The following is a 26018-nucleotide window of genomic DNA, read 5'->3' as shown; positions in this document are numbered from 1 at the left end:
TCTTTCTTTGTTTTGTGAATCAAGTATATTAATGTGTTTTTTAAGAATATTTTAATAGTAAAAATATATAGAAAATATAAATAAAAATATTTTTAATAATTTTTTAATCGAGGAGTCCCGCACCCACACCCTACTTTTTCAAAAATTGCCGAGTCCCGCACCCGCACCCGCACCCGCACCCGCACCCGCACTCGAGTCTCGAAATGCACCCGTGCTTCATAGGTGCTAATTTACTAAAGGGGAAAAAAAATGACAAACAATTCAAAATATACATAACTTAATTGAATGATTATTTGTAACTTAATTGAATGATTATTTGTATTATGTAAACACAAAAAGAATGAACATATCCTATTCCTCATTATAAACTAAATTATTGAGCCATAATACTAGGGGCAAATCTACTCTTCGTAGAATCAACAATACATATCTTCTCTTTTGGTATATTTGCATCAGGCTTAGCCCCTACTAGTAAGAAGGTGTTCTCAAAAGGAGATGAAATTATTTTAACAATTGAACAGAACAGCTAGCCTAGGCAGAACTCAATATTCGACCAACCTTGGCTTTGATTCTATTCTGCCATAAAAATTATTTCAACAATTGAAATTGTCGAGTTATGAGTCTTACATGCCCCAAACACTGGCGCTAGGATTTTGTCATTGATTGGAAGTATAGACTTTCCTGCTTTTGCTTGGAAACTCCCATTGAATGAAAGTATGCCCTGTTTGCAATGAGACATGGAAAGAAGTCATGTCTGTTATCAGTGACAAAAATAATCAACCCCCTTCCACACGCTTCAATTGCTGTGTTAGGTTTTCCATTTTCCTGGCTAATAAGGTCAGACTTCAAAAAGTACTATGCATATTAACATATTGCGTGTTAACATTTTTCTCATTGACTTGGAGGGGATTTTTGTCCCCATTTTTGGAAATCATAATAAAGTAAATTTCTAGGTACATTGCATCTCTGCTAAGCATCACATTTGAATTAAACAATTTGATGAGCTCTCAACTTGCAAAAGAATTTTGAATTCCAATTAATTTAACTAATAAAATAATTTATTTTCCAAGGGAAATCTGATTAAATTCCATTTACAACATTGCACACATTTGTGTGTCTAAAATGAAACTAAGAATTTTTCTTAAAATAATAATATAAAAGAAACAAACAAAGACTGGAAAGGTAACCCTTCTTGTAACATGGACAGTTGACTTTGCTATTGCAAGGACAGTAGACTTTGACTAGGCTGCTAAAACTACACTAATTCGTTTGGTAGTGTACTTTGTCAGTATAAAGTACAAGATGGCAGCAAAGATATGCCCACATTGTTCCAATAAGCAAGAAGTTTACATTGTGATGGGGCGGTTCAAAAATTTCATCCCTGCATTGTTTCATTTGTTTGGTGGTTTGGCTCTCATTCTTTTGGTTCAAGCTCAGGATCAATCGGGTATGATAATCTAAGTCCTGGAATATTATTCAATTAATTTTTGGTTATCTGGTTAACAAGCTGAGGAATTGTTCTGTATGTCTCAGGCTTCATAAGCATAGATTGTGGACTAGCAGAAAATTCGAGCTATTCAGAGCCCACAACAGGCATAATATACATTTCTGATGCGACCTACATTAACACTGGTGTAAGTAAGAGCATACCACTTGAATTCAAAGATGGCCTACAACAACAAGCGTGGACACTCAGAAGCTTTCCACAAGGTATCCGGAACTGTTACAGCATAAACAACATTACACAAGGCGCTAAATATATTATCGGAGCAAACTTCTATTATATGAATTATGATGGTCAGGGCAAATTGCCTGAATTTGATCTGCATCTTGGACCAAATTTGTGGGATACCATCAAAATAGAGAATATTTCCCTTGGTGTAATCAAGGAGCTCATACATGTACCATCTCTAAATCACATACAAGTCTGCCTTGTAAACACTGGTCTTGGGACACCATTTATATCAGCATTAGAGCTAAGGCCAATAAACAGTTCATTGTATGTGACAAATTTTGGATCATTGTCGCTCTTCTTACGCTCTGATTTGGGTTCAGAAAAAGGATACAGGTGAGTCATTTCATTTAAAATCTCATCCTAGCTACTCAAATATGTAGTTTCTCCTTCAAATATGAACATAGATTATATTAGCCCCTGGTTTGTACTGACTATATATGTTTACTTAGGTATAAGGATGATGTTTATGATCGCTATTGGTCAAGCCTGAACTTCAATGATTGGAAAGCTGTAAGTACCTCGTTGACAGTAAACAAAGAAAGACACAATGCTTACTGGGTACCATCTGTTGTCATGAGTACTGCTGCTACACCAATAAATGAGAGTGCTCCCATGGAATTCTACGTACAGCCAACTGACATAAATTCTGAATTTTATGTCTACATGCACTTTGCTGAAGTTGTAAAGCTAAGAGCGAATGAGTCCAGATCATTCAACATTACAATAAATGGAGAACTCTGGTATGGACCCCTTTCTCCTACATACTTGTTGACGGATACTGTGTACAGCACAACGGCCTTGACAGGAGGAAAATATGTTTTCTCTATCCTCAAAACTGGGAATTCAACACTTCCACCAATCATCAATGCAATTGAGATATATACAGTCAAAGATCTCCCACGATCAGAAACCGACCAACAAGATGGTATGTTATTATGCATGAAAAAGTACTTAAAAATTACATGGCATTCACTTATACTTTTCTCAGTTTTCACTATCAGTATGGTACCATATCCTCGTTTACAAAGAAATTTACTTACTTGAATCCATACGAAAATATTAGTTGGTGCCATAACAAACCTCAAGTCAACGTACGGAGTGGAGAGGAATTGGCGTGGAGATCCGTGTGCCCCAAAAGCATACTCGTGGGAAGGTCTTAATTGTAGCTACGAGGGTTATAATCCCCCTAGAATAATATCCTTGTGAGTTTTTTCATTCATATTAAACCCTTTTGACTTTCAAAAGTTATTTTGAAGCATCAACTAATTAGCTTATTGTAAAATGTAAAATTTGCTCAGGAATTTGTCCTCAAGTGGATTAACCGGAGAAATATCAGTTGATATATCAAATCTCGTAATGTTACAATACTTGTAAGTATTTACAATCTTACATGACAAAAAAAATTGAAACACTATAATGACTACAGAATCAGGTGTCAGTTTTTTGACTATCAATATTGAAGGAAAGTGATTTGCTGATTTCAGGGATTTATCAAACAATAGCTTAACGGGATCGGTGCCAGAGTTTTAACTCAATTAAAATACTTGAGGGTCTTGTAAGTTGCTTGGATTTGATATTACAAATTTCATGGTTAGATAAGAGGAAAATCATATTTAATCTATTCTTGCAGAAACTTAAAACAAAACCAACTTAATGGTTCAATTCCAGCTAAGCTCATTGAAATTTCTGAGAAGGGTTCACTATTGTTAAGGTATGAGTTTTGTCAAAGACCATGAGCTTTTTATTGTCATGATTCTCCTTACTTTCCTTTTTCGTAGAATAATAAACTATCTAATATCTCTGTAGAAGCTTAAGCATGAGTTGCAATAATTTCTATGATACACAAAAAAGAAACTACAATTAATTGTAATTCTTGCCTTAATTTTTATTGTTTTGCCCAACCCTGTTGTCATTGCTAGTGTGGATGAAAATTCAAATTTTTGTGGATCTGGTTCATGCAACAAGAAGAAGAAGAATATTGCCTTTCCAATTGTAGCATCAGTTGGTGGATTGTTCATCCTCTCGTTAACTGTTGTGGCCATCTTGTGGGGGCTAAGAAGCAGAAAACAACAACATACGACTAAAGGTTAAAATTTTAAATATAAGTTACACATTCATGTAAACACAGAACATTCACCTCAGACGTTTGCTTATCATGCTCATGATGATCTTGCAGTTGCCAAAGTAGATCTTGAACCCAACGTCCAGAATCAATCATTGGAGTCAATACAACGACAATTTACATATCCTGATCTCCTAAGAATTACCAACAACTTTGAGAGAATTCTTGGTAAGGGTGGATTTGGAACAGTTTTCCATGGCTGCATTGAAAACACTCAAGTGGCAGTGAAAATGCTCTCTGCATCATCAGTTCAAGGATATCAGCAATTTCAAGCAGAGGCAAGCAACTACAATTTAAATTCTTGAGCTCCTATGATAGATACAAACATAGCATTTTAAGTTAAATTAACTAAGATGATAATTTTTGTATTACAGGTAAAACTTTTATGAGAGTTCATCATAAAAACTTAACTACCCTTGTCGGGTATTGCTATGAAGGAACAAACATGGGGCTTGTTTATGAGTACATGGCCAACGGAGACTTAGAAGCACATCTTTCAGGTTTGGTCATAATTGAAGTGTCTAGCAAAGACTCCAAATTCTTAGCCCATCAATTTATTCTCCTTAGCAAAGAAATTTTTCATTTATTAGTAACATATTAATAATTTCCCTCACTGAAACTTCCTTACGGTAATCCCCACATGATCAAAGGTTGCTTCAGTTGAATAACACAACCAAAAAGATTTACGTCATTGAATTTACGGATGCAGGTGAGAATACAAATATCTTGAGTTGGGAAGCCAGACTTCAAATAGCAATGGATGCAGCACAAGGTTAGCAATGATTTGATTTGCGCAATTCTTCCTTACGGTATTTCATCGTGTGTTTATAAATGATTTGCAATGTCAAATGTAGGATTGGAGTATTTGCACCATGGTTGTAAGCCACCTATAATTCATAGAGATGTGAAGACAACAAACATCTTACTGAATGAAAAGTGCCGTGCCAAACTAGCTGATTTTGGTCTATCCAAGATTTTCCCAACTGATGGTGGCACTCATGTCTCAACTGTTGTTGCTGGCACCCCTGGGTACCTAGACCCTGAGTGAGTATTTCATTTAGTTAATTTACTTATTATCATCTTCTATGTTCATAATCCAAAAAGTGTCACCAGTTCTGAAATGAAATAAATACAAATTTGACAATTATAGACAACAATTAAATTATCTTAATGTAAATTTAATAAAAGAATATAGAAGGAAGACTTCGGAATTTGGTCTTATGTGGCATTGCCTTTTTGTTTTTATCTTCCGAACCAAAGAAATGCATTCAAATCTTGATACATTTGATATCAAGAGAGTTACAGAATTTATAAAAAACAACATTGCAACAAAAATTAATGCTGTGTTTCTTTTGGCTTCAAATCACTTCCGGAAATGCTTTTCCATAAATGCGGGTGTTTGGTTGCGTATGGAAAATAAATTTTCTGGAAATGCTTTTCAGTTGACCGCGTGTTGGGGTATAAAATCATTTCCGTTTTTATTTTACCTTCTCTCATTTTCCGGAAAACAGAGAGAGAGAGAGAGAGAGAGAGAGAGAGAGAGCCCATCGCCGGTGACCCATGAGCCTTCGACTTCGCCGGCGACCCAGAGCCTTCCCGCCACGAACCCATGAACCAATCTTCGACTTCGCCGGCGAACTCAAAGCCCAGATCATGCCACGAACCCAAAGCCTTCGACCCACCGATCTTTGACCCAGAGCCTTCGACCCACGAGCCTTTGACTTCGTCGACAACCCAGAGCCTTCGCACCACTAACCCACGAACCAATCTTCGACTTCGCCGGCGAACCCAGAGCCTAGATCATGCCACGAACCCAGAGCCTTCGACCCACGAGCCTTTGACTTCGCCGGCGACCCAGAGCCTTTGACTTCGCCGGAAACCCACGAACCGATCTCTCTCTTTGTGTGATTTTGATTTTTGTGTGATTTTGATTTTTGTTGTTGTTGTGGTGGTGTGGGTGGTGGTGTTTTGGTGGTTTTCCTGTTGTGTGGTGGTCGGTTTTGTGTGGGTGGTGGTGGAAAATAGCATTTTTAGAATGTTACCAAGCACATAAAAATATTTTCTAGAACAATTTTCATAATGCAACCAAACACTTGAAAATATTTTCCTTTTCCAAAAATAGCATTTCCAGAAAATATTTTACGAGAACCAAACACAGCCTAATTGACAACATGCTATCACTTGCAGGTACTATATAACCAATTGGTTAACTGAGAAAAGTGATGTATATAGTTTTGGAGTTGTGCTTTTGGAGATAATCACGAATCGACCTGTGATAGAAAGATCCAAAGAAAGGATTCACATAAGTCAGTGGGTGAGTTCCATGCTTGCTAAAGGGGATATAAAAAATATTGTTGATCCAAAGTTGGATGGAAATTACAACGTCAACTCTGTGTGGAAAGCTGTTGAAATAGCAATGCTTTGTTTATCTCCAACATCCAGTAAAAGGCCAACAATGGATCAGGTAGTGGCAGAACTGAAGGAGTCCGTGGAAACTGAATTAGCTCAAAGGAAAGACCGATATGAGGATGAATCAAAAGATTCATTTGACATGATCAACATCAATGTGACGACTGCACTCAATCCTTTAGCCAGGTAAAATGTTTTCCAAGATGGAAATTGGCGTATTGGATTTTGAACCTGTTCTGCTTTTTGTAATTTTTGTCAGTTCATACTTCATATTTTACTTCAATTAATTTCAGTGTTAAAAGCGTATTTGTGATGGTCCTAATGGCCCATGTTTTTTTTTTTTTTGGAAACCTGAGTGTAATGGGGTTGTAGTATGTAATTTATCAAGATTTTCAGTTGTTTTTGCAGATAATTAATGAATAACAATAATTTGGATCCTATCAAAAAAAAAAAAAAAAATCATTAATTTCGATTTTTTTTTTTTTTGGGTGAAGAAAAACAACAATATAGATTCTAAAGTAACACTTAATAAATATGCCATTATTGTGGACACCGTATTCCATTTACCCCAAGTCACATGACTCATTAAAAATGTCATGTAACTATAAATACACAGATAGTTTTTTTAACAAGCACATACGTAATGGGTAGCATAAAAATTCCTACAACCTAAATTGTAGAAAAACTTTGTTCTTTTTAAAATATTTAATTTTATTTAAGATTTTGGGAATTAAAAACTATCATTTATTTTATTTTATTTTTGTGAAATAACCGGAGAAATAGAACCCCTTATTCTTAAACTATATAAGCAATGACAAAGTAAAAAAAATATATATATAAATAAATAAATAAATTATGGTGCCTAACGGTTATATTATGATATGAAAAGTCGTATATATCACTACTTGCCAAAATAACAATCCCATCTTGAGAATTTGCGTTGTATAAAATTCACAAGTTGATTAACTCCAGAGAAATGTGAAATTAACAAACACTATGTTACTTATCTTGCTCACTAAATAGTGATCCAACATCATATTACATAAATATAAATATCATTATCATTATTATTATTATTAATTTCTTTTGAACTCTAATCTCACGATGTTATGAAATGTATGTGATTGTAAACACAATGTTTGTAATTATAGAATTACAATTAATTAGTTCTATATCTAAAAATTGATAAGTGATATGACACATAATAACATGATATTATAAATAAATAAAAAGGCCCAAATAACATATTACTAATTAATAATTTTGATTCTAAAAAAATTAATAATTTTAAAAAATATATAAAAATACGAATTCAAAAATTGATAAAAGTATTAAAACAAACAAAATATAGGATATTCGTAAATATTCAAGAGAGGCCAAAAACCTTTTAATTTTTTGTTAATCAAAGAATATTATAAGGGGGGAGTGCAAAAGTGCCTGCCACTGTCCACAAATTATTTTTCCCTTCTTGTATCTTAAAATTATATTTTGCATGAACACTTGAGCATATTTTTTTTTTTAGAGGAAAGCATGAACACTTGACCTATGGTTGAGTTCATGGTTACTTTGGGCTTGAATTTAAGAACAAATTTTAGCTATAAAATTAGTTGTAATCTTAGTTTACAAACTTGGAAAAAATTGCTAAATAGACTATTTCCACAATTAGATTACATCTTCTTCTTATATCCTCTATGCTTGCAAAATTTTAAGAAAATTAAAGATCAAGAGCTATGTTATCAACAAATTTTTTTAATTGCAAGTTTTTGTAATTTAAAATTATACACAAAATATAAGTTTATAGATCATATAGTAAATAATATCCAATTGACACAAAATTTAAAATGTATATTAAGAGCGTAAATAACATGCAATTCAATAATTAAATTTTCAAAATATATTATAATATTTATTTTATTGAGTGAGTTTGTAACTTAAAACTACAATAAATTTTGTAACTAAACTTTATTCCGAATTTAATAGGAAGAGGAAGTGGGCTATATTGGAAAATTAGATTGGGCTAGACTTTATGTTGTCTGAAAGATGTGGCCTTTATTGCCTGAGAAATAAGACAGAGTGGGCTTCTTATGGACCGAATCACTTTTAAAAAAAACTCAGTCAAAGTCCCCTCAATCTAAATGTAGATTTTATTCTTCTCGGAAAAGGAAAAATAAAATAATATATATATTCATATATTATTTCATTAAAAAATAAATTAAATATTTTTAATTTATAGGGTTTACATCTCTCAAAATTTCATTCATATCGATTTGAAGGAAATTCTTTTGATTCATAATAATATAATATACCGATTCATATTATCATTAAATTATCTAAAAATGTCATGTACTCGAAAACACACATGAATAGTTGTTAGGTCACAAGTGCAAGCAAGCAAATCAAATTAAGGACATTTAGATGATGAGTATAAAGCAATGTACCCAGCTCCGATTTGGATGAGCTTTGGCGGTGAAGCTCCCAACAATGACCGGCAACTATGTACTGCACCGAAGATTTTGCCGTTAGGTGGCTTACACGTGTTACACAGGGTGACATTGTTTATTGGCTTCAGGAGCTAACAGAGTTCATGGTGATTTGGATTTGGGGTATGTCTGTGAGTTCGAGTGGCTTGTGTGGGATTGACACAGGGTATGTCTTCCACCTCTTTTTCTTTCTTTTTTTCTCCCTACTGTTTTTTCAAAACCCATGACCTTTCACTGTTTATTAGAGCTTCTTTTGTGTGTGTTCTATTCAAATAAAGAAAATGCTTGAGTTACAAATGACTAATGTAGTAATGATTATTTATAAGTAAAAAAAATGATGTTAGTAAGACCAAAATAAAAGCTAGTAACAATTTGTTGTAGCAATTTGTAAAATTGTTATAAAATAGTTTATAACTGTAGCATATATTATTCATTCAAAGAAAATTATTAGGTACTCCCGGAATACCATAAATGCGTAGTCCCCCCTCTCACATGAATAGTAGGTCCTATCATGAATTTAATTAGTGGAACCCACTATTTATGTGAAATGAAAGAATACGCATTTATGGTATTTTGGAAGTACATAATAATTTCCTTTAATATACATAAATTAACCAACAAAGTTTGGGCTAATACAAGGAACTATTGAAACTTTTTTAAAATATTCGATTTAAAAAATACAAATTTCACTTAACATTATTTGAAAGTTTTCCTAATTCTCTAGCATTTTTCTCTATTTCTGACTATCTATTTACCATAGACTATTTTGACATTTTCTTACTCATATAGTTATACTAGCCTCTCTATCATATTAGCTCAAAAAAAAAAAAAAAAATACTAATCTCATTATACGCGCTCTACACGTGCATGGGGCTCTCTCTCTCTCTCTCTTTTTTTTTTTTTTTTTTTTTTTTTTTGGTTTAGTGTCATAATTTTGTATTCATCACAATTTGAGATTGAAATATATGTTTGATCATATTATGCATTTGAGAATTACTGATACATCGAAGTGTCATGAAGCTAATTTCAAAAAAAGAACAACAATTTGTTTTTTAATTATATATTCTTGTGTGGATGTGTTCATTTTTTGGAGCTAACTTCATAACATTCCATTGTATCAGTAGTTCTCAAGTGCATAATATGATCGAAGTATCGAACATACACTTAAATCTCAAATTTTGATAAATCAAAATTTATGCTCAAATTGTGATAAATTGAAATTTATGACACTAAACCAAAAAAAAAAAGCCTCATGCGCATGAGGAGCGCATGCGATGAGGCTATTCCATGTTGTTTTTAATGTGATTGTTAATTGATTAGTAGTTTGTCCATAAATAATATGCTTTTGTCCAATGACATAACTGTAACAATATTTGGATTATAAAAAATATTTTCTAAAAATTCCTTCCACTTATATATATATATATATATATATATGACAGTGTACAGCAAAAAAGATTATGATGCAACATCTTTTGTTGAGCCTTCCAATTATTTTACAGCACCTATTATGTAAATGCTAAATTTATTAATTTTATATTTAGTTAATGTAACTGCAGAGGCAAATTAAGCCATGTTAGAATATGTGGGCGTCTGGATGGGCTCAGTTTTTGGTGCTAGATCTTATTACATACTTCAATTAATTTTTTTGATTGGCACATACATAAACCCGGAATTAAAATGAATGAAATTTTCAACATTTAAAAAAATAGAAAAAAAAAGGCTCTACACTTCTGGGCCATATATCTACGCGCAAATATTATCTTAGCAATCATGAAAATTAGAAATTTTACCCAAAAAAAGAAAAGAAAAAAAAAACATTATTTATGTGATTTGTAGGTAGAAAATGTCTTCTAAAATAGGTTGCAACTCCAATTGGTAGCCACAGCTTATTATATGTGCTCCGAAGTACAATTTCGGCAAGAAAGCTGCACAATGACATATTGGAAGAGATATATAAATATAATTGTCTACTAGTTTTTCTAGAGTATATGAAGTTCGTGTTCTTTATCTAATTATAGTTTTATTGGATATATCCATATTATGCCTCTTTTTGATATTTTGTGCCCAAATTACTTGCTTTTACATTTGCAAAAATGTGCAATAAAATCTAGGGTACAAACAATACTCTTTGGCAAATAAGATTTACTTTAGTTTAAAAACCACTTGATTTACACATTCAGATTTTTCAAAAAATAAATTTGTTTACTGGTAATTGCATTCTTCTTATATTCTCAAAAGTTGCACACTATAATAAAAAACATTGCACAGATTATAGTAACCTTCAACCACTGCAACCTATTCTTTTCTACAATTTTAAGATAATTTTACAAATACCACGGCCAATATCCACAAGACCACATGGAAATACCAAATATATGCTAATAGATCACTTTAGTTCCAAGCCATGAATCCTTAAACTTCTAAGGCACTCTTCCTCTTCATTGCGATTGCCTCAAATTCTGGATGCCTGAAATCCAAAACTTAGCCACATCATTCCAGTAAATTGACTACTGGTATATTTTCACTGAAAAGAGAACCAAATTGCAAACTCAGTATCACATACAACATCAATTAAAAATATACTAAGCAAAAAAATGAAACTAACAAAATGACAATTCTTCATATTAACTTACCTTAGGGCCGTCACAAATTTATATCCGGTGGAATCTTCGACTTTTCTCATAAAAAAATGCATTTGAAAATGGTAGGAAAAATAAGAGTTTCTTTTGTAATTCTTCTTCTTCTTCTTCTTCTTTAATCCCTCTGAAGTCATAATCTAAGTCAACCAATGCACCTGTTGTGCAAGTCCTTCAATTAAGCGCGCGCGCGCACACACACACAAGTTTTTCTTTGAGAGAGTGAGAAATGCATTACGGCTGAATTTTTGATTTTGGTCAGTATTGACCGATATTGACCGAAACCAACAGCGGTCCTATCTCTCCAACAGCGGTATTGACTGATATTTTTGTGACGACATTGTCATGTGGCCTTAAGTTGGATTTTCTGGCTTTGAAGCGATGTTTTATTATTGCTCAAGTAAATAGATTATGTAGTTTCATGTTGAGGTATTTTGAGAAATATATACTTATGTAGTTCCACGTTGAGATATTTTGAGGAAGCTTTGTGTTATGGTGTTTCAAGCATTCTTGTCATGCTATTACTAAAATAGATTTTTTAGAAATCAAATCGAAATTCTCAAAGTATAACATGTTTTGTAAAATGCTCATTATCATTAGACTTGCATTTCTCCCACCTCCATTAATTATGCTACTTACTAGGTTTTAGCTCATCTCACTCTCCAACAATGTTATAGATAAATTAGCAACACTTCGAGCATGAAGCTTAATTTATTGGTGGTAACTGGAGTACTATATTAAATTGGGGGCCGGACTCGAGCCATAAATGGTTGGTGACTCAGTCTTGCAAAGTTTGAGGAGGTCGTAATCAATTCTATTGGAGGTTGGGCACTTGAGGCTTGTTAGCCTTAGGCGTGGCAAACTTAGATTCAATGTTGAGGTTGCGTATTTTAGAAAGGATTGTTGTTTTGTGTTATCCATTTGGAGCTTTGAAAATATTAATGTATTATTTAGAGGCACATGATTGTAGTTATTATTTGTAAATGTGTTATATAGCTCTGACTTGTAATATGAAGATTTTAGTATAACTATTTAGGGAATATTGGACTTTTGCTCTTATTTTGCAAAAATAAAAGCAAAATGTCACTGTTTTGAAACTATTTAGGTTCGTCTTTAGCTAAATCACTAAATGATGCTCGTCTTTAGCTACAAGGCTCTTGACCTCTTGGTCAACTTTGATTGTTCACAAAATTATTGTAATTGATCAATTGAAATTAACATTTAAAAAAAGAATTATGGACAAAAAGTATTTTACCAAATGCTAAAAAGATAAATTGGTATAAAACAAAATTTTTAGACAAGTTTCAATCACGCATTCATGTCACCCATCTAAATTCAAATGATTTTTTTCCTAATTTAAATTCAAATGTCTCTTATCTACGTACATATACTAATTCTAAGTTCCTTCTACGTACATAAATTATATTTATATGGCATTACAGTGAAGATGTTTCTCTCGGCCACATAAACAACTTATATTTTACTATTGAATTATACATGCCTGTGGCTCATTCCACGAAAGGCATAGAGATTGGAAAACTTTAGCATGTTAGATGGTTTTCCTCTTCTACGAGAAGCAAAATTCACAAGATAGACCAGAAAAGGCGCACCTGGTCAACCACGTCGGTCTGGCTAAAATCAGAATAGACCATCGTATTTAATTATTGAAAAATGATATATCTTCAACATTTTCACAACAAATCTTAGGTGATAGGTTGTTACTTGTTGTTATTGTTGGGGCAAAAAAGTAATCTTAGTATTAGATTTAAATTTGAACAAAAAACAACTAACCACTTATGATTTGTTGTGAAAATATAGTAAAAATATTGTAGACGTAACACTTCTCTTAATTATTTAATATATCATTTGGGAGTTGCTATCCTAATACATGTCCTCACTTGAATTATGGGGACAGCTAATTGACAAGTCTTGGGGGAAGGGGTACGGGGTACCCCTCCATAATGCCTGTAGGTATGAAATCCTAAACACAATTAATCTACTATTTTCATCTCTATATATCTTATCTCTATGGTTTACTGACTTAACCATCAGAATCTTCTTTGCCAATTCTTAGGTTGATCAAGGCCAAGTTGTGGTCTCTCTTTTTTAACAACTAGCCAATAACAAATAACCATTTGTGTGGTTTATTGTAAACAAAATATTTGTTTCATTAATTGTTTTAAATATTGTTGTAAACAAGATTATTGTTAACAAAACATTTTTTTTTTAATTTTTTTGAGAGAATTGTTTAATTTTTTAAATATTGTAGAAACCTTTTATATATCTGTTATTCATTACAATTAAAAAAAAAAAAAAAAAAAAAACAAGTATAAACATTTAAAATTTTTAATTAAAACAAAAAGGACGTGTAAAATTTTAAGAAACACCATCCATAAAAGGCTTTTTTTTTTTTTTTTTTAAAGCCATGGAGTGACATCAATGTAATTAAAAATGTAAGGACTCAATTCGTAACAACCCCAAAACGATATTGGGTTCGTATGTTAAAAGGCCCAAACAATATAATTTGTAGAGCATGGGCTTGAAAGGCTAGGCCTTGGTCATTGAACGGTAGTTAATCAGGGTTTCCACAGCGATTTACACAAGGATGAACCTGGCGTGTTTAATAATAATCTATTCTGGTACGCCATGAATGTCTCCGGTCCTTCGACCTCGTCCAAGGAGCTTCATGTCCTTATTATTCTCCATTTTTTAGGACTCCCTAGTCTTGAAGCCCCCCTTTTTGGCGCACAAGTCTTTATATTATATAGCCCTTCTCAGTTGATCCTGACCCTCTACCTGTTTATCAGGCAGGTTCCTAGTCGAATACCTATCCCATCAGCCGCCTCCCCCTGCTTTTTGTAAGTTGCACTAACCGAAACTACACTGTTCAGGCGTCTTTTCTCATTAATATGGCTAGGACGTTTATGGGCACATTCAATGCGGAGGTGACGTATTTACCTTGAACCATCCCCACTCTGTACCCCCATGTGGGTCCCATTCTACTCGCCTCTTCTTCTGGGGGCATTTTGGAGGCAGCCTTCGACGAGATGTCGCTTTTCCCTTTGAAGTCTTGGGATGCTGAGGACAGGGTCATCCTCGGCTGTGTCTCTAGGCTATTTGGCCTTTCCCTACTCATCCTCAACAACTACCCTCCTTGGCACGGGCCCTGGGCCTTAGTGGAAAGTGGGCCGGGTCGTAAGTCCTCTGGCCCTACAATAGCCCCTTAAAATCCTGCTATCCGGCTCATCGGACGGATAGGAGGGTTTTGATGACATCAAACGTCTGTCAATGCTTGTCAATCCTTGTCACCTATCGGTTCCCGAGACTTTTCATCTGTCCGAGACACGTTCTTAGAGCCTTTGGAAGGTGAAACGTGTCCTCATTAAATGCGGGCGGCTCTATGCTTCCCACGTTCAACGGCGTGATGGAGATCTAACGGTGAAGATTTCCTTTCCTTTATGGGCGGGAAAATTCGTGTAGTTACTTTCGATGAGAGGCATAAATGATTTTTGGAACTGATTTGTCTCTTCACTTTTGCATTTAAGAGTTTTAGCGCATATACCCTGGGTTCATCCGAACTTTCGTCCAAACTCAAGTCCACCTCCAGCACAAAATGCCTGTCCGAGGCATCTTTCCTCTTTTCTGTAAGTTCTCTGCCTTCATTAACTCGTGCTTTTTCTTTTCTGGGTTTATTTTTCTCTTGTTCCCTTCCTTCTCCCGTCATTGGTTGAGTTTGTTTAGTAACTCTCAGAGATGGTTAAATTGAGACTGAGGAAATTGGTTGATACTGAAGAGGCGATGGAAAAGTTCATCATCGATTATAGAATTCCCCCCAATGTGAGTCTGAGGTAGTGTAAGATGGGGGAGTGGCACCTTCTGAGAAGGATGGGCGAGGTGGTAATTCCTGTTCTCGCCTTCGTAGAGGGGGGTATGAGAATCCCCATGGGGCCGGTAACGAAGGGTTACCTTAGGCACTTCCGATTAGCCCCCCCCCCCCCCCCCCGAGTGCACCGGCAACATGTTTAGGATTCTGGGTTGTGTGGATGCCTTAAACGAAAAGATGGGGCTAAGATTGACCAACCATGACATGAATTTGTGCTATAATCTCCAAAATTTGAAGGGAAAATCCTATTACATGAAGACGAGAGACGAGAGGGTTCGACTAATCCAATGCCTCCCTGATTCCAACAAGGGGTTAAACAAGGACTTCCTTATCGTATCCGGTGAATGGTATGATGGCGTTCCATGCCCAATGGTGGAGGGAGAACCAGGTGGGTTATAGAGAATGGAAGGGTGCCGATCCTTTGCACCATTTTAATTTGATGTGGTTTGGTTACTAACTATGTATATGTCTTTTTCTTGCAGATCCAAACGCTTTTCACTGACACTTTCACCTAGTTAACCGGGTGGACTTGGAAACTGTTCTTCAAGCGGCAGTTTTCGTAAATGACGAGGATGGTCAAGTCAGAGCCGCTCACAAAATCTTAGGGTACGCTCCCCTTCAGAAGTCATTTGCTGACCCAAGGCACGTGATCAACGCTAGCCATCCTCGGCTTCCAAAAATTACCATAATCGAATCAGGATTTTTAATCTCCGAAGGATCTTCTGTCCCAAAAGGCATCCCATTGGTGGACCTCTCCCCATCTCACCAAGCAGCGGAGGACGAAGGCGAGTTGGGTCAGTCCGAGGAGGGATTTGGAGTATTTGACCAAGCCGACCCATCCGAGGATCCCTTTGGTGATATAGGTGACCCAGCCTTGTCCGAAACAGAATTGTTGTCAGTGGGGACATCCTCCCGAGCCGAGATGGGCCTTAAGAGAAAGCCCCCGACCAGCTTATTCGACCTCATTGAGGGCCAGCCGGGGAAGGGTGCACAGGGGAAACCGCAATCCAGTGTTCAAACTCCCCCACCTCAGCCTCAGCCCGTACAGACTAGGTCTTCCACTACTAAGTCGCAGCCATAGTCTCCCCGTCCCAAGCTTCCTGCTCCTCCCCAATCAGCTCTACCTCCTCGGCCGGAGCCCACTGACTCAAAGAGAAAGAGGAGCCCCAAGGGGAAGGAGCCCATGGAAGGGGGAAAATCCCAATCCTCTCAGGAGAGGGATGAGACCTCGCGAGCCCAAAAACAGCTAAAGATTGGGCACCAAAGTAAGGGGAAAGGGACCGAGGCCCAATCCGCCCAAGGCAAAGGGAAAGGGATCGAAGGCCAATCCACGCCAAGTGCTTGGCTTCCCGCCCCAATGCTCCACGGGGAGCTACTGTTGGAAACCGCGTCCATGAGGGACCTTGGAGATGGCGAGGGCGGTTATGTGGCATACGCATTAGGGAGAACCGTGCTGCTTCCCACCGATGTGGAAGAGTTGAAGAACATGAGGATGCAGGAGGTTTTCCTCAGCGCGAAGAGGTACTTGGGTATGGTAAGACTCTTGAAACCTAAAACTCTGTTAACTCCTGCTCCCGGTCTTTCACTCATGATGTATTTATCTCACTTGATAGGCTCTCCAGGCCACCTATAGGATGGAGGAAGGAGTAAATAAGTAGAGTAAGGCCGCCGAGAATGAACGCGCCAAATGCATAGATGCTGTGCGAACCCTCAAAACTTCCAAGACCAACCTCGCAAAGGCTAAGGAGGACTTAAAGGAGGCTATCCGAGAGAGGAATAGTGCCTCGACGGGTTTAAATGGCGCCCAAAAACGGGCCAAGGAACAGACAAAACGTCTACTCGAAGCCGATGATCAATTGCAAATAGCCAAGGAGCAGATCATTGATTTGAAGAAAAAACTGATCATGGCAGAGAATGCTAAGGGCGTGGCGGAGTTTGCTCGGGATGAAGCCGTGAGGGCCAAGCAGGAGGCTGAGTTTGCCAGAAACGAGGCCGAAGCTGCTAGGGATAAGGCCGAGGAGGAGGGCTACGAGACGGGGATAGCTGAAACCCAAGCTTCCCTTAAAGCCCAAATTCCTGGAGTATGCAGGCTATACTGCTCTCAGGTTTGGGAAGAGGCCCTAAAACGAGCTGGGGTGGATGCTTCGTCTGATTTATGGAAGGCGGAGAGCATATTTTATCCTCCAGCCATCCGTGAGACCGCCTCCGCCAGCTCCGAGGCTGTGAGCGACCAACACGAGGCAGGGGTTACTCAATCAGAAGCTGCACAGATCAGCGTCCCTCCTGGCGAGTCGCTTGAAGGGAAAAAGCCTTATGATGCGATAAAAGCACCTGGAGGTATGAATCCCGAGATGCCCAAGGAGGTTGCCGAGCCTACGGTTGGAGCTCAGATTCCTGTTGCCGAGGAGCCAGTCATTCTTGCTCAGCCCCTACAGGCAATTCCCCTTACTGAGGTCCCTAAGAGCATCGAAATCGACCCCGCTCAGCCTTCCCAAGAAGGGGATGTCTCCCTGGGCCCCGAGACTAGTCCTGCTCTGCCTTCCGAGGACGTGGACAAGACGATATTGAAGAAGTAGCAGCCCTAGCCGGCCTTCGTATTTGTTTCCTGTTTAATTACTTAACTCGTTTCCCTTTTGTTTTGAAAACTTTATAGTTTGATGGTAGTTGAACTTATTAACCATATATATGAAATTCTTTTCTTTCTTTAAATTACATGTTAGTTGCCCTTGCTGATGCTTACTATTGTTGCGGATCTCCTGATTTTTGAACTAGTTATCTTAACATATATGAATGGTTGTGCATATGAGCTATTTGGGATCATATCCCGGAAGTCTAACTTACCCACACCCATAGAACGTTGAATTCGTGTCTGAACCTACTTCAGTGGGGATATAGGCATCATCCGAGATGTCCTGTGTGTTGTTAGGACTAAATTGGTATCCAGATTTCCCTTAGTAGTTGGTTTCCCCATTGGTTTGAGTCCGAGGACCATGCAATACCTTGGTTCTGTCCAAAACTTAGTTTTTAAGTAGTTGGTTTTCCCATAGGTTTGAGTCCGAGGACCAAGCAATACCTTGGTTCTGTCCAAAACTTAGATATTTTCCTTAAGTAGTTGGTTTCCCCATAGGTTTGAGTCCGAGGACCATGCAATACCTTGGTTCTGTCCAAAACTTAGATATTTTCTTTAAGTAGTTGGTTTCCCCATAGGTTTGAGTCCGAGAACCATGTAATACCTTGGTTCTGTCCAAAACTTAGTTTTTTAAGTAGCTTAGTTTTTTAAGTAATTGGTTTCCTCATAGGTTTGAGTCCGAGGACCATGCAATACCTTGGTTCTGTCCAAAACTTAGATATTTTCCTTAAGTAGTTGGTTTCCCCATAGGTTTGAGTCCGAGGACCATGCAATACCTTGGTTCTGTCCAAAACTTAGATATTTTCCTTAAATAGTTGGTTTCCCAATAGGTTTGAGTCCGATGACCATGCAATACCTTGGTTCTGTCCAAAACTTAGATATTTTCTTTAAGTGGGGAGGGGGGGGGGATTAGCCCCTCGGCCAAGCCATGGGACATTGGTTTGGGGGGATTAGCCCCTCGGCCAAGCCCCTGGAACCATACGCGCTATTGACGCTTCGAAGAGTAGCCCCTAATGGAAAAGCGTAGCCCTGAATGGAACTTTGTGTTAGAGCACTACAACGGGCCATTGGAAGTGACGGGGGGACTTTCTCGACCCACCGCCTGTGCCAACACACAAGCCTTCCCCACAGACGGCGTCAATTGTAAGGACTCAGTTCGTAATGACCCCAAAACGATATTGAGTTCGTACGTTAAAAGGCCCAAACAATATAATTTGTAGAGCGTGGGCTTGAAAGGCTAGGCCTTGGTCATCGGACGGTAGTTAATCAGGGTTTCCACAGCGATTTGCACAAGGATGAACCTGGCTTGTTTAATAATAATCTATTCCAGTACGCCATGAATGTCTCCGGTCCTTTGACCTCGTCCAAGGAGTTTCATGTCCTTATTATTCTCCATTTTTTAGAACTCCCTGGTCTCGAAGCCCCCCTTTTTGGCGCACAAGTCTTTACATTATATAGCCCTTCTCGGTTGATCCTGACGCTCCACCTGTTTATCAGGCAGGTTCCTAGTCGAATACCTGTCCCATCAGCCGCCTCCCCCTGCTTTTTGTTAGTTGCACTAACCGAAACCACACTGTTCAGGCGTCTTTTCTCATTAATATGGCTAGGATGTTTGTGGGCGCATTCAATGCAGAGGTGACGTATTTACCTTGAACCACCCCCACTCTGTACTCCCATGTAGGTCCCATTCTACTCGCCTCTTCTTCTTGGGGCATTTTGGAGGCAGCCTTCGACGAGATGTCGCTCTCCCCTTTGAAGTCTTGGGATGCCGAGGACAGGGTCATCCTCGACTGTGTCTCTAGGCTATTTGGCCTTTCCTTACTCGTCCTCGGCAACTACCCCCCTCGGCACAGGCCCTGGGCCTTAGTGGAAAGTGGGCCGGATCGTAAGTCTTTTGGCCCCACAAAAAATATTTAAGAGCATAAGTTTTATAATTACATAGCCTCCGATCTTTAAAAATTAAATTATCAAAATGTATATTTTCAAATAACCGTATCATCATTTCTTTATATATTATCTATATCCAACAATATTGGTAAAAAGGAAAAAAAAAATTAGTAATTGCCCAAAACATATATAATAACAATAACAATAGCAATAATAAAAATAACAATAACAATAATAACAACATTGAAGTGTGAACAATCACCCAAAACAAACAAACAAAAAAGCCCAAACGCACACACACACACACCAAAAAAAAAAAAAAAAAAAAAAAAACACAAAATTTAGTTTTTAATAAAATTAATCCTAATGATTCTTTTTTTTTTTCTTTTAAAAACACATGAGCATGTGTCTTCACTACAAATTCAACTCTTGTATCCTTTACTCTTATGGTCCGTTTGGATTAAGGGAGAGGGAGGGAGAGTAAAGTAGAGTAGAATAGATTTAGTGCAAAATTAGCTTATTTTTAGCCAACTCTACTCTACTCCCCTCCATTCAAACAAACCATTAGTCTAATATTGCAAAGCCCAAAAATTAGATGTTTGCAATACTTGTACTCTAAGCTATATTGTTCCTCAATTTAATTTCAATATGATTTACTCCCTACGTCCCAAATTGTTTAGCCTAGTTAGAAAAATCCAATTATTTAGGGAAACGCCATTAACTACTTCATGTCTTTAAAAGAAGTTAAAAATTTCTTAAATTAACCTTAAACAAATTTATAAAAAAATTATTTAAGAAAAAATAACATTTCTAGTATTGGCACCAACTGCCAAGCAACTTTCAAAGTTATTGTCAATTTCAAATTCTATTAGTGTACTACTCTTACAATTTGCAAACCTATATTCAAATCCAAATTCTATAGCCACCAAGCCTAATCCAAATTCAATCTTTATCTTTAAATCAAATTTTAATATGGTAGATTAGAATTCTATCTTGCTACTATCTACTACTCCGTATCTTTAAAAGTAAATCAATTTTACTCTTACTAAGTAAATCAAGCTTAGATTAGAATTATGTCCAGAGGTTAAGTGGATAACAAAGTTTTCAAAGAAACCCCACAAGTATCTTTAAATCAATTTTACGAGTACTTAGTAAACTTTGAAACTATACGGTAGATTAGAATTCTATCAAACTTTAGTACTTCTACTATCTTGCTACTTCTAGGTTTTCTTTGCCAACATAAAATTCTATCCCTACCTTGCCTCAACTACTTAGTTGTTATCCACTTATCCTCTCTTCTTTTCAATTATTACCTTTCCAATAAAAAATTAATGACCTGTTAGAAACAAATTTTTTACAGCCCAAATAAATAATTAGCAATGCAGAACGTCAAGCAATCTTTGAAGAATCGCTCAAGCAAAGTGAGAATGGAAAGTTGAGAAGAGGCTGCATAAGTCAGATTGCCACTAGAGTGTCTACCAGCCCCAAAACAATTCGAAGAATTTGGCAACAAGGTAAAGCTTCTCAACTTGAGAATTTTGTTGCTGATGTGAATTGTAAATTTCCAAAACGTGTTGGACGAAAACGAATCCAAATAGATTTCAACGAAGTTTCAAAAATTCCTTTTCGTCGACGAACCAATATTCGATCAATGGCTGATGTTATGAATGTGGCTAAATCAACACTCCATAGACGTATTAAAGAAGGTGCTATTAGGCCACACTCAAATGCTTTGAAGCCATATCTTTCGATGGAGAACAAGAAAGCGAGACTTCAATTTTGCTTATCCATGCTTGAACCCAATAGTCTCAACAACAATCAATTTTTAAAAGTATGTTCAATTATGTCCATGTCGATGAAAAGTGGTTTTACATGTCCAAGGAATCAAAAAAGTATTATCTTCTCCCTCGAGAACAAGAGCCTTTACATGCTCGTAAAAGCAAACGGTTTATTACCAACGTAGTGGTTCTTGATGCAGTAGCTCAACCAAGATTTGATTCATCTGGAAATCAAGAATTTAATGGAAAAATTCCAATTTTTCCATTCACATACAAGGAGCTTGCCAAACGCACCAGTAAGAATAGTGTAGCTGGTACAGTAGAGACAAAGCTGGTATCATCAGTGACCAAAGATGTGATAAGATCATGCTTAATTGAGGAAGTTCTTGAAGTTTTTCTAGCAATTCGAGCTAAATGTCCACATGATACGAAGAATGTCATATTCATTCAACAAGACAATGCTAAGCCTCACATTGAGCCGAATGACCCTGAATTTCTTGAAGTTGCATCAAGTGATGGATTTAATATAAATATATCCTGTCAACTGCCTAATAGTCCAGACATGAATGTTTTGTATCTTGGATTTTTTAGAGCTATTCAATCACTGCAGCATTTAGAAGCACCTTCAAAAGTTGATGATTTCGTCAATGCAATAGAAAAAGCTTTTCACGATTTGCCATCACAAAGCCTAAATCACGTTTTCTTAACTTTGCAACAATGCATGATTGAGGTGATAAAATATTTTAGGGGAAACAATTACAAGTTGACACATATGGGTAAAGAAAAATTGGAGAAGTTTGGTCCTCTTCCCCTTCAACTTGGATGTGATCGCGATATTGTGGAAAAAGCCATCCTTCACCTCTAGTAGATGGTTTTCATTCATTTTTAGCAACTTCTATTTTACTCTTTTTTTCCCAATTTCTTTGCTCTTGTACGTATTTCTTGCATCCTCTGTAGATGGCTCTTTGTTGAAGGTTTTTTGTTTTTGAGAAAAAAAAAAATCTGAATAAGAATGGTGTGTAAAGGGATTAAGACGTTTAGCTTTTGTTTTTCTTTGTTGAAGTTCATTTTATTTTATTTTTTATAATTTAAATAAAGATGGCGTTTATAGTGGATTTCAAAATTTAGGTTTTTAATTTTTTTTAGTTAAAAAAATGCTCCCACAAATAAATTAAGGGCATAAAGGGAATGATAATAAATTAATGGTGTTTGATTTTTCAAACAGAACATAATTTTGGACATCCCAAAATGGAATACAGGCCAAACAATTTGAGACAAAAAGAGTACTAAGTTAGTAAAATATCAAGTTGAAGATAATAAATGTGGAATATAAATATGCATAACACATGCGAAAAATAAGAATAATACTTTACATGCAAATCATTAAAAAAAAAAAAAAAATCAGTGACATGAAAAAATTATTATATAACACGAAATTAAAGTACATCTGTTTGAGTGTTTCGGTGTGTCTCATGTGCATAAGAAGTAGAGGTAATTTACACAATTTGTAAGAGCAAAAACCACAGAGAAAATAAGCAACCTGTTTCTATGGTAATTTAGAGTGATAATTTTCTAAACCATGCTTCTCATCCTAATTTTCCCAAGCTTTTATCAATACGGCATCATAGGGCCCTAGGCATACCCCGTAAGAAAAAAATTATAACAAAAACCTTATTTACTACCACATGCCATACAAATTAAAATATGGAAGATACTCAAAATGGTAGTAAAATAAACTGATTTGTATAAAACTATTTTCTAATCAAAATATACAAATATTGAACTGAACAACCATATTGGACATCATTCACAAATAAGGGGCGGAGCCACGTTGCCCCCTTGGGGGGGCTGTGGCCCCTGCAAAAAGAAAAAATGTCCACCAGCATATATACTAATTTTAATTGGGCCCCACAATGATGTACATCCAACCCCCCCTCCTATTTCTGTTCAATACTTCAATTCACTCACAGGCTCTAGTTTTAGTTGTAGGCCTTTTTATACTCTAATAAAACAAAACATGGCGCACAGCCCACTTATATTTAAATACCCAAAGTACTACTCAACAAAACAACACTTTATCACCCATTCTCCAACTCAAAATTAGAAGATTCAAAACCATTTCTTTTGTTTCTCTTTTTACTCTCTTCTTGTCTACTGTGTACACGCCACCGCCCACTCCACTGGTTACAGTAGCCCTCAAACCAAAAAAAAACCTTCAGCTTAGCTCAGCCCTCCTCTCAAACTCAGTCCTCACGATCCCAAAAAAAATAATGACCATTATTTTCTTTCTTCTTGCTTTCTTAAAATGGATCATTTAGAGTAGGGGCGTATAGCCAGAGGGTGAGTTTTCAGTTTCCGCTTCATCTCTTTTTTTTTTTTTTTTTTTTTCCTCAACTATCTACACTTAAATATTCACATGCTCTTTAATTTTTCGTAGATTTTTAGAGAAATATATGGTTGAAGGCGTGGGCATGGGGAGGTTGTTTGTGATGAGTCTTGAAAGGAAGATAAAATTTGCACTTTGTGAAGATAAAGTTTCTAAGGTAAGTTTTTTTTTTTTATTACCTATTTTTGATTAGTTAGATATCATGTGGCAGTGGGCGTTGTTAAATTGTTGGATTTATGTTGTGTGCTTGTGTGTTTAATTTTTTTTTCTTTTGTTTGAGGGGTTATTCTTAATAAAAAAAAAATACAGGAAAATTTGAATAATAGGAATGATGATGGGTTGACTGTTTAAATTATAGTGGAAATTTTATTTTTTTTCTTGAGTATGAATAACATCCATATAATTAAGCAAAAATTTCTAATTAAGATTTTTTTTTTTTTTTTTTTTTAAGTTCTTTTCAGGTTAATTTTTGAGTCATATTCTTAAAGCTAAAAGAATTATGAGCAAACGAAAAAAAATTGATGCATTCTTAAAGAAAAAAGATGTTAGCAATTCAAAATTTAGGACACTTGTGATTGTAGAAACAAATGTGGCTGTAGAAATAAATGTTGATACTTCAATGCTTGATGAACACCCCTCCAAATATTCAAGAATTCAATCTAAAGAGATAGATCGTGATCCAGGATCACATTAAAAAATATGTAAATTTTCTATAAACAAGCAAGATGAAATCTGTTGAGTTTATCTCAAAAAAAGTCCATATCAACCTAAATATATAGACTGTCTATACAACGATGATAATCATCATCATCAAAAATCGGCCCCCCCACATTTCAATATAGTTGTTTGGATAAGATCATATTTCGTTATAATTTAAGAATTCATAACACAAACATCAAATCAATTTTTAAGAAAATATCACTTCAACTTCTTATTATGTAATCTTTGTATTCATTTAGTTGTATTTGTTTTCACTGGTCGTGATTACTTCTAGCAACATTCACTAGGAATTTGTATTTAAGTTCAGTATTTTACATCCTTTTGAACCTTGAAGGCCCTGTTAGCAAAATCCATCTTAACAACTTCAATCATGGGACTAAAGCCCTCCTCTTTATAGAACGAAAGCATCTCCTTTATTTCCTTAATATTCCTTGCAAAGCTCCCAATACCAATGATTGTCTTAGTCACCAATTGAAGTAAATAAAGCAAATCACTCACAATTAAAAACTATAAAGTGAAATAAAATATTTCAGATTTCTAAGAATTATCAAATAATTAAATTCCAAGATAACAAGAACCACTACCTAAAACATAAATTATAGGAAAAAGATTGAAGCGATGATAGAAAAAAAAAAAATTTTAAAAATAGTCATCCAAAATAACATAATCATAAAAAATTAGAAATCCAGATTAGAAAAAAAAATTTCCAATATTTGCCTACATTTTTCTACGTTTATAGGATGGCTAAAAAGAGATTGAGAGACAATGTAAATCTGAGACATATAAAGAGTTGAGACTTTGCATGTTTTGTCGAGGGAGGTGAATGATTGTAGAAGAGTTGAAATCTTTTACGTTTTCATAATGGTCATTTCAACGTATGAAAGGTTGGAGAGAAAAAATAATATATTGTTCACTTATATCATATGCTAGTTAAAAAAGAGAGAGAGATGGAAAGGAAAAACTTGTAAATAGTCTTTTTTTTTTTTTTTTTTGAGAAATTAATGCTATATGCTACTAATCTAGAAGAAGAGAAAGAGATATATAAAGACAAAAGGTTTAAGGAAAGTAAAAATAAATAAATAAATAAATAAATAAATAAATAAATAAATAAATAAATAAATAAGGTAATTTTTTAGCAATTAATGGAGAGGGAGAGAGGAAAAATATAAATGGTTATTTTTTTTTTATTTTTTTGGTAAGAAATGAATTTGTTGTATGCAAATTTCAAAAATATAAAGATTTGAGATTTTGTATGTTGTGTTGAGGAAATGGAGTGGTGGTAGAAGAGTAGATTGTCTTTTACGTTTTTTTTGCGTTCATAAATCATTATCAACATAGAAAGATTTGAGT

General features: G+C 35.8%; 2 protein-coding genes across 2 annotated transcripts; both read left to right on the top strand.

The window, feature by feature from the left end:
• Positions 1–1302: 1302 nt before the first annotated feature.
• On the top strand, positions 1303–6560 carry LOC115990104 (LRR receptor-like serine/threonine-protein kinase IOS1). The gene is given in 14 exon segments (XM_031113966.1): positions 1303–1447; positions 1534–2068; positions 2185–2660; positions 2799–2937; positions 3034–3105; positions 3220–3260; positions 3263–3290; positions 3366–3446; positions 3655–3821; positions 3912–4139; positions 4232–4357; positions 4567–4629; positions 4712–4901; positions 6045–6560. Coding segments are annotated over 14 exon segments (2703 nt in total). The 3' UTR covers positions 6457–6560.
• A 15057-nt stretch (positions 6561–21617) lies between these two features.
• On the top strand, positions 21618–22427 carry LOC115990103. Its single transcript, XM_031113965.1, has one exon. The coding sequence runs from the start codon at positions 21618–21620 to the stop codon at positions 22425–22427; it is 810 nt and encodes a 269-aa protein (XP_030969825.1).
• The last annotated feature ends 3591 nt before the right edge of the window (positions 22428–26018 follow it).

This window comes from Quercus lobata, chromosome 5 (assembly GCF_001633185.2).
Source record: "Quercus lobata isolate SW786 chromosome 5, ValleyOak3.0 Primary Assembly, whole genome shotgun sequence".
Lineage (NCBI taxonomy): Eukaryota > Viridiplantae > Streptophyta > Magnoliopsida > Fagales > Fagaceae > Quercus > Quercus lobata.
Note: the sequence above shows the minus strand (reverse complement) of the source record. Positions and strands in the feature narration are given on the sequence as shown.